The 14,124-nt window shown below is 37.5% G+C and overlaps 1 protein-coding gene across 2 annotated transcripts; it reads left to right on the forward strand.

Annotated features, from left to right (window-relative positions):
* The first annotated feature begins 1,851 nt into the window (after window positions 1-1,851).
* LOC133792757 (isocitrate dehydrogenase [NAD] regulatory subunit 1, mitochondrial) lies at window positions 1,852-12,560 on the forward strand. Of its 2 annotated transcripts, none has more exons than XM_062230705.1 (4): window positions 1,852-2,544; window positions 4,006-4,245; window positions 4,538-4,616; window positions 11,904-12,039. In XM_062230705.1, the coding sequence occupies exons 1-4, from the start codon at window positions 2,014-2,016 to the stop codon at window positions 11,942-11,944; spliced, it is 891 nt and encodes a 296-aa protein (XP_062086689.1). In that variant the 5' UTR covers window positions 1,852-2,013; the 3' UTR covers window positions 11,945-12,039. The 2 variants fall into 2 exon arrangements, with proteins under 2 accessions (XP_062086689.1, XP_062086680.1); XM_062230696.1 differs by having other exon boundaries at window positions 1,855-2,544; window positions 11,968-12,560.
* The last annotated feature ends 1,564 nt before the right edge of the window (window positions 12,561-14,124 follow it).

Genomic DNA, 14,124 nt, shown 5'->3' on the forward strand with positions numbered 1-14,124 from the left:
GGACTTGACTTATAAGTCAAGAACGACATTAACACACTAAGTGCTGGTCGAAAGCATTGACTTATAAGTCATGGGCGACAATAGCGTTGGTCAATATGGTTACGCCTAATCAGGAGCGCATCATATGCTTGTCCGACCCAATGGTCCTAGAAAACTCAGCGCTAGGTACGCTGGGCCAGTTCCAATGCTGGTTATACAAAGGATAGGGCAAAGGGCCGCTGGGTGACTCATTAGTCCCATATCCTAGGGCGCTGAGCCCCAGTATGATTCATTAATCATGTCTTTTGGGCAACGGGCCCAAGTATGATCCATTAATCATGTATTTTGGGCAACGGGCCTCGGTATGATTCATTGATCATTTAATTAGGGCAGTTGGCCCCATTTGACGTTGTAGTCATTTATATGAATGATATGCATGCATGAGTAGGGTTATTACTGCTAGCATGCTTATTATGATTTGGTAACGTGTTAATAACTGCTTATGAGCTTGTTTAAGTTTTGTTGCTGAGCCACGGCTCACAGATGCTTTATGGTGCATGTAAGGGGAAAAGGAAGCTAGACCTTCCATGAGTTGGAGAGCTTCAGTGACAATGTGTACATATGCAGCTGCTCGACCACCACGACCGAGGTTTCTCAGAGGAACTAGGGTCAAACTCTTTTTTGCCGCTTAGGTCGGCTGACTGTAACTTTTCAATTGTAATTAACCTTTTTAAATGTTAGTTTGGGATCCCATGTATGGAAGTAAACATTTTAGTGAAACAATTATACTTTTTGACCAAATTTTTTATCCCTAAACTATTAACACATGTTTAGTTACACAGTTATGGACAAATGACTCGTTTAAAGAGTTTAACACTATTTAAAATACATAGTGTAACGATCATTGATTAGAAAGACGTTACATAAATGCTCCATTTGTTGAAGGAAGAAGAATCTTTTTACCCAAACATTCTCAAATATCATTTTTAAGGGTTGTTCTCAATTCATTTTATAAAAGTTCAGTTTTATATCTATAATTTTACAACAGTAATTATTCTAGGAAGAGAATTATATAAAATTATATATTTATATATATTTCTTTTGTCGGTGGTGGTAGCATAAAAACAAAAGATAACCTAGGATCAATTTTTATCAGCCATAGTGATGTTCAAATTATTACATCTCTAAAGTGACTAAATACACTAATTCTGTTAATTTAATCTTAGCATCACTTTTGTGTGATGCGTTCATCTCTTTTATATATTTTTGTTGTATAATTTATATTTTTTTACTGAACCAAATAAAGAAGCAGGACAAATTATATCCAAGAACCTAGGGGATCGACTCTCATACGATATGCAATTGTAAATGCTACATTAAAAAATTCAAAATAGAACCTTTTCATATAATAGTAATGGAAGATTCTATGGTGAACTCCGTTCAAATTTTCAGTACTAGATGATTTTTTTAATCACGGCGGATATCATAATTATTTAGACCATCTTACAAATTTTGAGAAATTTTAAATAATTTATAATTTTAGAAATATAGTTTAAAAATTATTTTCCACTTGCATAAAAATAAATAATCAAATAAATAATCACACTTGTAGTAAACTATTTAACCCTTATTTTTAGTAGCAAAAATTATTTAAAATTTATAAAAAATTTACAAATATTGTTAATAATTATAATATACACTGTAATAAAAAAAAAAATTACTAGAAATCAACGACACAGTGCACCGTGCACAATTTTTTGGGTGCACCATAGCAGCCCTTGGTCCCTCCAATAGAAATATGGCAAGTAGAGAATAAATTGCATAAAAGTCCTTTTTAATTAATTATTTTTAATTCTTTCCACAACTCAACACATTCAAAGTCACTCGCTTTCCTTTTCTTTTCCATGTCAACTCCTCTGCAAGCCTAACCTTCTTTTTCTTCTTCTTCTTCTCTCGATCCCTCTCAATCTCAAACCACGCCCACCGACACCCTAATTTCATCTTACTCCTCAGGTGCCACCCAAGTCTGCGTCCATGGCCCGTCGAGCCCTCCCTATAATCAGGCAACTCGCGGCTCGGCCAACACCGGCCGCGTCCTTGGGGACCAAACCCGACCCGCACAATCGATCCGTTACCTACATGCCCCGGCCTGGCGACGGAGCACCGCGTCCCGTGACCCTGATCCCCGGAGACGGCGTCGGACCGCTTGTGACCAATGCGGTGGAGCAGGTCATGGAGGCTATGCACGCGCCGCTCTACTTCGAGCGGTACGAGATCCACGGCGACATGAAGCGCGTGCCAGAGGAGGTCCTCGAGTCGATTCGGAAGAACAAGGTGTGTCTTAAGGGAGGGTTGAAGACTCCAGTGGGAGGTGGTGTGAACTCGCTCAACGTTCAATTGAGGAGGGAGCTTGATTTGTACGCTTCGCTCGTCAATTGCTTCAATCTTCCGGGATTGCCGACGCGCCACGAAAACGTGGACATCGTGGTGATCAGGGAGAACACCGAGGGAGAGTACTCTGGCCTTGAGCACGAGGTCGTTCCTGGCGTCGTCGAGAGTCTCAAGGTAATGATGATTTTGCTCGTATTATCATTATGATTTATTTTGGTATTTTAGGGTCATTTATTGGTTTTCGGTGTGCATTGTTTCCGGGGTCGAGAAATCTAGACTTTACAATGAACTTAATATTTTGAATTATGACCGTGTATTTAATGGAGCTAGTTCAATCTATCGTTTGGAACATTTGAAATTATGGCATGTTTGCGCAATTCTCTTATAAACTTGAAACTCTTTTCCTCAAAATGAATCACTGCCAGTTGTAGAAGGCTTTTCTTTGATCGCAAACCTCATTAGGCTTTGGAGATTTTGGTTCTAAGGTTGAGTGAGTTGCCACACATGAAGTCTCAACTCATTAAGTGTACACTGTACAATGGGCTAGATGCTATGACAGTAAGTATGTAGTTATGTTCTTTGTGTAGGCAATGGCATGGCATTCTAGAATGGGTTATGAAAACTTGATTGTAGTGCTTTCTTTGGTGGTAAAAAAAAATAATTCTTCAAGACTAGAAAATAAATACGTTGAAGATGATTCTTATAATTTAGTACTTAGAACAAGAACTCTTAATAAACTGAAAATATTTAGTCAACAAATAAACTTAGGGCCTATTTGGGATTTTTTTTTTGGGTTTTGTTTGTTTGTTTGCTTTGCTGTGAACGTAACTGTTTTATCTTGATTACAAATAAATCAGAGGGGTTTGACAAATGTTCTAGGAACAGATTTTAGAGGAAAAATACTGAAAAAAAATATGTATTTGGATGGAGAAAGTGAGTGAGAAGTAAAATGAGAGAATGAGGAGAGAGAAGAGTCATGAGATGGAATTTAAAGAGATAGATAGAGTAATGATAGAGAATTTGAAGAGAGAGAAAGTCACAAGAGTGGTATCATTAGGGAGATGAGGAGTGAGAATGTAATGACCGAGAATGAGGAAAGTGAAAAATATGAGAGTGCGGATAGAGAAGCTCATAAGAGAGAATGAGTATAGAGAAAGTCGTGGGAAAGTTTTTTTTTTTTATATGTATATGTGTATGTATATATCTTTTTAGAGAACACTGAAAATAATGTTTTGTTCTCAAATTTTCTGTTTTCTTTTTAGAGACCTTGCGTTCTTAGAGAACAAATGTCTATTCTTAAAAACAGAAACAGTTTTCTAGCTACCATGCCAAATACCCCCCCTACTTTTCCAAATACCCCCCCTACTTTTCCTGTTATCGGCTTCATGTGTCCTGTTCTAGTATGAGATGTGGAGTTCTGTCATTCATCATTGGTGATATTGTTTTATATTTACACTAGCATCATATGGCATATCAACTCTGCATATACTGTATATTTTATGTTCTTCATGCTTATGTATATCCTGTTAGTCTCTTAGAATGAAAAATATTGTGTTGTGATTGTTATAATAATCATTTTAGTCATTCTTTATTGGTGCAATGCTTTTTCCGTTTCTCATTTAGTCAACTTGCTAGGTGATAACAAAGTTTTGCTCGGAGCGTATTGCTAAGTATGCCTTTGAGTATGCCTATCTGAACAACAGAAAAACTGTGACGGCTGTGCACAAAGCCAACATCATGAAACTTGCAGATGGTTTATTTTTAGAATCTTGCCGGGAGGTTGCCACAAAATATCCGAGCATCAAGTACAATGAGATTATTGTTGACAACTGCTGTATGCAACTTGTTTCCAAGCCTGAGCAGTTTGACGTCATGGTATGTGAATTTTACAAAACTATTTTTTATTCAAATCTTGCTTCTTGAACAAGTCACACATGTTTGCGTGATGAACTTGAGTATTACTTATAGGAAGATTTGCTGTAGTAGTATAGAATATATATATATATATTTTGTATAAAATGCAAGTTTCTGACAGCTCAGCTCTCTCTCTCTCTCTCTCCCCTCTCTCTATCTCTTTTTGCGAAATTGAGATTTGGTTATTGCTTCCATTTTTTTTATCTCTTCCTGTGCCCAATCAATATAGATTTGAATGTTTCGTGTTTTGCAGGTGACTCCTAACCTTTATGGAAATCTAGTGGCTAATACAGCAGCTGGTATTGCTGGAGGCACTGGTGTCATGCCAGGAGGTACAAACCAAGCATCCAATAAGCTCTAATATTATATGAAAGGAAAATGATATGTTTTCCAAATTATGTGACACTCATTTGAAAAGTTTTGGAGCTGAATGGAACTACCATAAAAGCTGGCATATCACCTGCCATATCAGCCTTTAAAATGATCGAGTGATGGTGAACTCAGCAAGTATCCACAGAAACCTCACTGTATTATTGAGTTCTAATCATACAATACAACTCACTGTATTAAACAATCATACAATAAAACTCAGTAAACAATAGCTCATTCGAGATAGCCACTCTCCTACTAGTCCATAACTCCATAACACCTATAACCATTTTGGTAATATAGTCTACTAACCACTGACTGCATAACAACACTAACCAGCCATCTCACTCAGCCACAAAACAACTCACAATATAACAACTATCTGAATTATTTGTTCCCTTTTTAAGTCTCACATAGGTAAAATCTGTCAATAGTTCCCCCCTAATTTTGAACCTTGTTCTCGAGGTTGAAAGAAAGAAAATACAGTTGTGACACATGAAAAATGGAATGAATGTGAGCTGTCTTAGCATCAGGTAATTCCACCTCATAGACAATTTCTCCAACTTGGCTTAACACCTTATAAGGTCTTTTCTCCCTTTTTTGATGCTCCAACTTCAATTTCAATTTTGAGAATATGCGAGTTCTATGTATTTCATTCCACAACTCATCTATATTTGTATAGGAAATCAAGCTAGTAGTTGGTTGTCAGATGTTCACAGCAAGGAATTTATGTTTCCAATTATTGTTTCAGCTTCCTAGTCTATAGGAATTCCTATTTATCGTATTTATTTTTGAATATGAAGGGTCTTAGTTGTTTCCTGTATATATAGCCTAGTTCTATGTTGTAAAAGATAGAGAATACAAAAATAAAAATAATTTCTCATACCATTGTCTTCGTGGTATCAGAGCAATAGAAGCTCAAAATTGGGATTTATTTTTCAATTTTTCTTCAGCCCTCTCTTAAAAATTTAGGGTGGTATTCTTGAGCTTCAATTTTTGAAAACCATTTTCGAGTGTTATTCTATTCTCGCCTCCGGCCTAGGGAGATTGCTCAGCTTCCGATTGGCAGACCCCTGAACTCCGGTGCCTAGCAAAGCCGCGCATGAGCCCCACGCGCCTCCGTCATCCTTTGCCAGCTATGCCACGCGTCGACGTGTGTAGGCGCGACTGCCTCCGACAACCTCTTTTTGAGGCGTCTTCCTCCTCGGCGTCTTCCTCGTCTCCGGTGCACCACTCATCCGTGCTCCTTTGCCTCGTCTCCGCTGGTATTTCTCTATGGCAGCACAAAGCTCTTCACAATATTTCTCTTTAGTTGCACAACAAAGCAGCACATGCACTAGTTTAATCAAACCCCTCATACCCGTTGGATTGTGGTTTCCGGTGCTCCAGACCACATGACAGGTGATAGATCACTATTTTCATTATTTAGCAAATGCTCCAATGATAGTACTGTCCGCATAGCAGATGGCTCGTGTTTGAGAATAGACGGAATTAGGACCATAACTTGATTGGAATTTAATCTTAGTGAGCAAACTGAATAGAGATCTTAATTATGAAGCTAAGTTTACTGCTAATTTTTGTGTTTTTCAGGATGTGTAATCGGAGATGATGATTGGCCAGGCTGAGTTTTGTAAAGGCTTGTATCTGCTAAAAATCAAAAACCCCGAGTCTAACCATGGAAATCATTGTTGTCTCTCTCAGTGTCAATCTCTTACATTAGTAAACCAGTCCAATAAAATCAGTACAATCACATTATGGCATTATCGTCTAGGTCATCCAAATTTTGTGTACCTCAAACATTTATTCCCATCCCTATTTGTCAATATAAATCCTCAGTCTCTCCGGTGTGATATTTTGTCAATTTTCTGAGCATGTCACTCTTTTGCCCCAAGACCTCATCAACCCTCTCACCCTTTCTCACTCATTCACAGGGATATTTGGGAACCATCTAAAATTCAAAATATCACTGGGACACGTTGGTTTTTGTTTCTAGTTGACGATCATAATCGCTTAAGTTGGACATTCCTCATGAAAGAAAAGTCTAAAACAAATCAGATTTTCCAAAACTTCCACAAAATGATTCAAACCCAGTTTCAAACAAACATTCAGGTATTAAAAACCGACAATGCTCGTGACTTCAATTCCGTCCTTGGACCATATTTGCAATCGCATGGAATTGTCCATCAAAGTTCCTGCATCGACACACCACAACAAAATGGTGTGACCGAACGCAAAAATCGTCATTTACTTTTAGGTAGCTCGATCCTTACTTTTTTCATCTCATGTTCCAAAAAGATTATGGGGTGAAGTTGTCCTCACAGCCACCTATCTCATAAATAGAATGCCATCATGAGTGCTAAAGTTCAAAACTCCACTACAAATCCTTCTTGAGTCATATCCTCACTCACATCTTGTGTCTCAAATTCCCCTTCGTGTCTTTGGCTGTGTTGCATTTGTCCATGTTCACTCCTCACACCGAACCAAATTCGATGCCCGCGCCACCAAATGTATCCTTCTTGGCTACTCATCCAATAAAAAAAGCTACAAATGCTACTGTCCAATTTCCAAAATGTTGTTCCACTCTATGGATGTCACTTTCTTTGAAGACCAACCTTATTACACCAATTCTACAATTCCAGGGGAGAGCCATAGTCAGGAATTGCAAAATTGGGACTTTATTTCTCTCATTGACAATATAGTTGATTCTCCTCCGAATACTTGTCCTCACAACACGATTCTTCCAAGAACATCACCATCTCCTTCCGTTGCCCATACTCCAAACTATTCAGTTGAATCACATGAGCCAAGAAATTGTCATCCAATCTCTTCAAGTCCTATCCACATTCCAAGCAAATAGGTCCAACCTCATCATTCAGCCAAATCAAATGAGCCAAGAACTCCTCATCCAATCTCTCCAAGTCCTGTCCCCATCCCAAGAAAAGAGATCCAGGTTTACTCAAGGAGAAAGAAACAACTAGCAAACATTGAACAAGCCACTACACAAACTCAGCAAGGTTAAGAATATGATCTGATCCCATTCATCCTTGAAAAAACACAGGAAGACGCTAGACCTGAACCTATTATGGAAGAAAATGTGTTGGATGATCTGAACATCCCCATTGCTCACAGAAAGGGGGTACGCTCTTGCACTCAACATCCCATTCACAATTATCTGCATTACTCAAGCCTATCTCCTATCACCTCCTTGGACCAAGTTCAGGTTCCCACATCGGTCCAGGATCCTGATTGGAAGGCTGCCACAATGGAAGAACTTAGAGCACTTGAAAAGAATGAAACATGGATCCTCACAGATCTTCCTCTTGGCAAACGCACAGTTGGCTACAAATGGATCTTCTCAGTCAAGCATAAGGCGGGTGGAAGCATTGAAAGATTCAAGACCTGCTTAGTGGCCAAAGGGTTCACTCAATCCTATGGCATTGATTACCAAGAGACGTTTGCTCCTGTCCTAAGTTGAACACCATTCGAGTTCTCTTATTGATTGAGTAAACAAATAATGGCCTTTATTCAAACTTGATGTAAATAATGCATTTCTTAACGGAGATCTAGTGAAAGAAGTATACATGGATATCCCTCTAGGATTTGAGGGTAGATTCACTAAGGGAAAGGTGTGCAAACTCAAGAAATTGCTTTATGGCCTCAAGCAATCCCCTCGAGTTTGGTTTGACAGGCTTATGAAAGTTCTAAAGGGAGATGGCTACGCTCGGTTCCAGTCAGATCACACTCTGTAAAACATTCAGCAAGGGAAAAACTAATGGTTTTAATAGTTTATGTCGATGATATTTGTGGTTACAGGAAATTTCATGGAGGAAATTACTTATCTCAAGCAGCTCCTCTTTAGTGAATTTGAGATAAAGGATCTAGGACTATTAAGATACTTCCTAGAGATGGAAGTAGCAAGATCCAGCCTAGGCATCTCAGTCACTCAACGAAAATATGTAAGATTGGATGCAAGCCAGTTGACACACTTGGAGCACAAACAAACGGAATAAAAGTTGATCGAGGAAGGTAACAACGTTTCGGGGGAAAATTAATCTACCTAACTCACACTTGACTTGATATAAGCTTTGTTGTAAGTGTTGTTAGTCAATTTCTTAGCAATTCCGCAGAGGAACACATGGATGTTGTCTATCAGATTCTTAGGTACCTCAAAAGAACATTAGGAAAAGGGCTATTGTTTAGAAAAGTTTTTCACAGGGATCTTAAAATCTACACAGATGCATCTTGGGCAGGTTCTCTCAATGACCGAAGATCCACTTTCGGATATTGCTCCTATATCTGGGGAAATCTCAATATCTTGGCGGAGGAAGAAGCAACAGGTAGTAGCTCGCAGCAGTGCTGAAGCAGAATTTCGTGCCTTAGTATATGGAATTTGTGAAGGAATGTGGTTGAAACACTTACTTGTTGAACTCAGAATCTGCCTTGAAGGCCCTATAAATGTTTTTTGTGATAATTAATCAGCTATAGCAATTGTAAAGAATCCAATCCATCCTGATAGAACCAAACATGTCGAAATTGATCATCATTTCATCAATGAGAAGATTGAAGGCAAGATCATCACCTTGAAGCATGTTCCCTCATGACAACAGGCAGCTAACATCTTAAACAAAGCTCTCCATCACCCTAATTTCAGTGAACTCAACTCCAAACTAGGAATGTTTACCATATATCACCTAGCATGAGGGGGAGGGTAGGAAATCAAGCTAGTAATTGGTTGTCAGATGTTGACAGCAAGGAATTTATGTTTTCAATTGTTGTTTCAGCTTCCTAGTCTATAGAAATTCCTATTTATTGTATTTATTTTTGAATATGAAGGGTCTTAGTTGTTTGCTGCATAATAAAAATAATCTCTCATACCATTTTCTTCAATTTGGAATAGAGCAAGGATCTGATAGCGTCATTTGATTTAAAGCTCTATAATCATTTCAAGAGGTCAAGAACACCAACTCCCATATTTTATCTTCACAGAGAATCAAACTAGAATAAGAACTACTTCTTGGTTGTATGGTTCCCGCTCCCAATATCTCTTTCACCATCTTTTCTATTTCATTCTTTTGACATTGAGGATAACGATTAGGTCTTGTTTTCACTTGTTCCACCATTTCCTTCCGCATAATTGTATGTTCTCGCCCTTGAGTAGGAGGTAATCCTTTTGGCATATGATATTCTTCTTCAAAATCTGCTAACATTCCTTGCCCCACCGCTGAAGTCTCTTCCATGGTTGCTGTCCCATGAATCTCTAAGCTCCTAAGCATAGTCTTGGATAAAGCTCCAATACAGTCTGCTTCTTCTAACTTGTGGTTTTCTTTAATAGGCTTTTCCATAGATTTCAAGGAAATTAAGGTCTTTTGCATTTTTGGATCTCCTTTCAGCCCCACTTTTTCTCACCCAAGCTTGAACTTCACAGTGAAATTTTGCCAATTAAATTGGACATTCCTCGAAGTCTCCAAATGAATAGATAACATTGCTACTTCCCAACGTCAAAGGTAAGAAATCCTCTTGAATTCTTAGTGCTACACTGTTACAAGTACCCTTATTCCTCACCATTAACTCATTTCCCATGGATGTTTCTTATCCTTTTGTTTCCCACATTGTTAATCTCAACTTCTTAACCAACTCCAAAGAAATAAAGTTGTGAGTTACTATCTACCGACATCGCCACTAGTTGATCATGCACCATACCTTGCTCCTTAATTGTCTTAGGACTAGACAACCCTACCATAGAATTGAGAGATAATTCCACCAATTCATTAACCACCTTCATTACTTCTTTACAATCCTCCACTAAAGCTGTGTACTATTCTAACTCATCATCATGGACGATGATAACATTTGAATCTTTAATCTGGCATCTATGACCTGCTGAAATTTTCTCATCTCACCTAAAACAAAGTTCATCTCTTTTTGATTGATACTGGGCTGTGGTTAATATCTTATATCCATTCTTCTTGGGTTGCACCTAACTTGCTTGCCCAGTATTGGTCACCTCATATAATGGCAGCAACATCACATTCAATTTGGTGGACTCATTTGAAGACTTCGTATCTCCATATGAACAATGATTCAAAATCTTAAAGGTTATAGAAAGAAAGCGCTTTTATACTTGGTCACAATCTCATTTTCTTTCCTTCCATCTTATGAGCAACTTCCATGATTTTAAGCTGTCTCACTGGTTGTTAATTCTCCTCTTATTTCCTCTCTCAACTTATTCACAAACACACTTTCAAGAAAATTATGTAATTCAAGGGTGCCACACATACCTTAAATTGGCGCCTTTATTCTGCCCCTGATTCTTGTTGATTAAGAGCCAACAACCTTTGCAAGAAATTTCCATCCTTTGATGGCTGGAATCTTTGTAACATCAAAACCTTCAGTTCTGGCCAACTTCTAATCAAACTCCTGTGATGCAAGTTTAACCAGTGGAACCACTAAAGAGCATCACCTTCAAAAGAGACCACATCAACTTCCAATTTCTCAGCCGCAGTGAGTTGATTTAGGGTAAAATATTTTTAAGCCCTAAAATTCCAAGAATCTAGGTCTGTGTCATGACCGACGCCTATGCCGTTGCCGGAACTGTCTAAGTTGTTGCCAGAGTTCTATTTCTCGTGGTCGACTACCCACAGCCACTCATGCTGTCGTCGCGCCTCTGTTTCCCACTGTCGTGCCTCCATTTCTCGCCACCGCATTGCTTGTCAAAGTCACGATCAGGTTTTTGACAAGCTTTGTCAAAGAATATGCCATGGCCTGTTGGGCTTCACAGAATTTTTGCTGCGTTTCTTTCTTGAACTGATTTCAAGGATTTTTTCCAGATCCGGTAACTTCAACCCAAAGAAACTTATTTGCATTATTCAGTTCTAATCTCTAAACCAGAGATAAAACAATCATACAACTCGGTAACAATTGCTCATTCTAGATATCCACTCTCCTACTAGTCCAAAACCCCCTAGTATGCATAACCGTTTCTGTTACATACTCTACTAATACAAACTGCATTGCAACACAAACCAATCATTTCAGCCACAAAACAACTAACCGAATTAGTTTTCTTTTTTGAAATCTCACATATGTGAACCTATCAGATGCTAGCACATCCATAGTTGTATACTTGTACTATACATTACATGGTTAATAACTCATCACACACATAAAGGAAGATTATTGATTGCGGGAATGAAGCAGCTGTTTGTTCTATTTTTAAGTATTTATTATACTGTTTGTTAACCTAAACACAGGAAATGTGGGAGCTGAACATCGTGTTAAACATTTCTCATAGACTGTTTGTTAACCTAACCACAGGAAATGTGGGAGCTGAACATGCTGTTTTCGAGCAAGGTGCTTCAGCTGGAAATGTGGGAAATGAAAAATTACTGGAGCAAAGGAAGGCAAATCCAGTGGCTTTGCTCCTGTCATCAGCCATGATGCTGCGGCATCTTCAGTTCCCTTCATTTGCTGATCGTCTTGAGACAGCTGTGAAACGTGTGATCTCAGAGGGCAAATACCGAACGAAGGATCTTGGTGGAGACAGTAGTACCCAGGAGGTAGTTGATGCTGTTATTGCCAATCTAGACTGATGGATTGGGTAAATGTTCATTATTTATCTTGGTCATGTATTCATTAACAGCTTCCTGACATGGTTTCTTCTGCCTATATTATTGTTAGCTATCTTCTGCATTGTCAGAAAGCATGATTTTTTTTCCCTTTTTCCTTTATGGAAATAATCCGAGTTGATCTTATAGTCGGTCTTGCAATAAACATTCCACAAGAGGTTTTTTTTTTCCTTTCTATAAATTACAATTCAATGTCCTTTTTGATTCGATTTTGTTCAATTCATGTGAATTGATGTTTTGTTGAGCAACAATACAAAAAGGAAAAAAAGTTGCTTATAGTCATACTAATTCTTGCGGATGGGACAAGTTTGTTGTTTCTTTTATCACTGTTCATAATATGTTTGAATGAAAATAATTTATGAGATATTCTCCACTACTAACTATTCATGAAGACATTTGATCTGGTGGTCTTATATGATGATAACTCCAACTTTTGTTGTCACCTTCGTAGCACACATTTTATAATTATACCTCTTGTTCGATCTTTTCAGGACATCAAATTTCCCCTAGTTCCTATTAAGTTTCCATCTAGTTTTCTAATAAAGGAACCTGCATACTAGAGTGAATTCATCTGGAGCTATGTCTGCAGAGGTTTGTAAGACTAAGGATTTATTAAGATGAGTTTGACAAGTCATAACTCATTAATTAAATTTTTATGTGACCTTTTAGGTAATGCTTGTTTGCCGGGAGAGAATATTGGAAGAAATGAGATGTAAGTTTTTATGGGAAAAGATAGATTGGAAGTGAAGCATTTTGCTTGTTGTATGAGTGGAAGAAGAGAAATTAAAATTTGTCATTTGTTTGGTAGAAAGGTGGCACTAGGGAAGAAAAATAATGTTTATTTGTATAATTACTTGTAATTTTTATAATATGAAGGGTCATCTTGTAAATGTCAATCAAATCCACTTTAGTGATTATTTCTCATCTAAACAAACACCTTACTCTTTTTCCTCTTAATTGATTATTTTTCCTCCAACAAACACCTTACTCCTTTTCCTCTTAATTTCCTTTCCACCAAACAAACACTTTGCCCCAAATCCATCCGACACTGCTCTTCTCTCTCCTATTATTCAGTCATTGAATACATATTCCACATTTGGTTCAATTTGATTAATTTGTCAGTTTTTCCAAGTTTATTTTTATTGAAATTTCTTCCTATTCTCCGTCAGAATCGATAAAGACAAATACATAACTAATAAAGTTTAGTTTTTTTTCCTAATGTAGAATAGTTTTATTTTCACACGCTAATGACAAAAAAAAAACATGTTGATTGATAATAATACCTACACCCTGAAAAGTACATTATACTTAAATGTTGTTATCTTTTGTAAGAAGTCTAGCTAGACAGTTCATAAATACGAGTATATTGTAGGCTGACAAGTGACAACTACTACCCTTACGTTTCACAAAAGTAGTACAACCTTTTTCTTTTGTTTTTTTGTTGGGTATATGTATGTTTCTTGTAAGCAATTACCCAGATTCAGCGGCTTGCTAATCGAGACTTAAGTGTATTTTGTAGACGGTTTTATGTAGTCCTCACAAGTCACACAAGGTCACTTTCTCTCAAACAAGTTATTATTGGATTTGTTCAATCGGTTGGGATTGTTTCACTTCAACCACCAAATAAAGTATTTTTTTTTTCTTTTTTAAAAAAATTCACAATAGATTTTGGTCATCAGGAAAATAGTTTTAAGGGTTGTCCATGGGAAGTTTGGATTCTGAGTTATTTCAATCATTCTTAATTGGTTTGGTAAAATATAGATTAACTATGAATTATGAGCATTGAGCAACATGTTACTCAATCAGTTTATTAGTAATTATTGACTTTTTTATATTTCTGAATGAT

Source organism: Humulus lupulus, chromosome 1 (genome assembly GCF_963169125.1).
Source record: "Humulus lupulus chromosome 1, drHumLupu1.1, whole genome shotgun sequence".
In the NCBI taxonomy this organism is placed as follows: domain Eukaryota; kingdom Viridiplantae; phylum Streptophyta; class Magnoliopsida; order Rosales; family Cannabaceae; genus Humulus; species Humulus lupulus.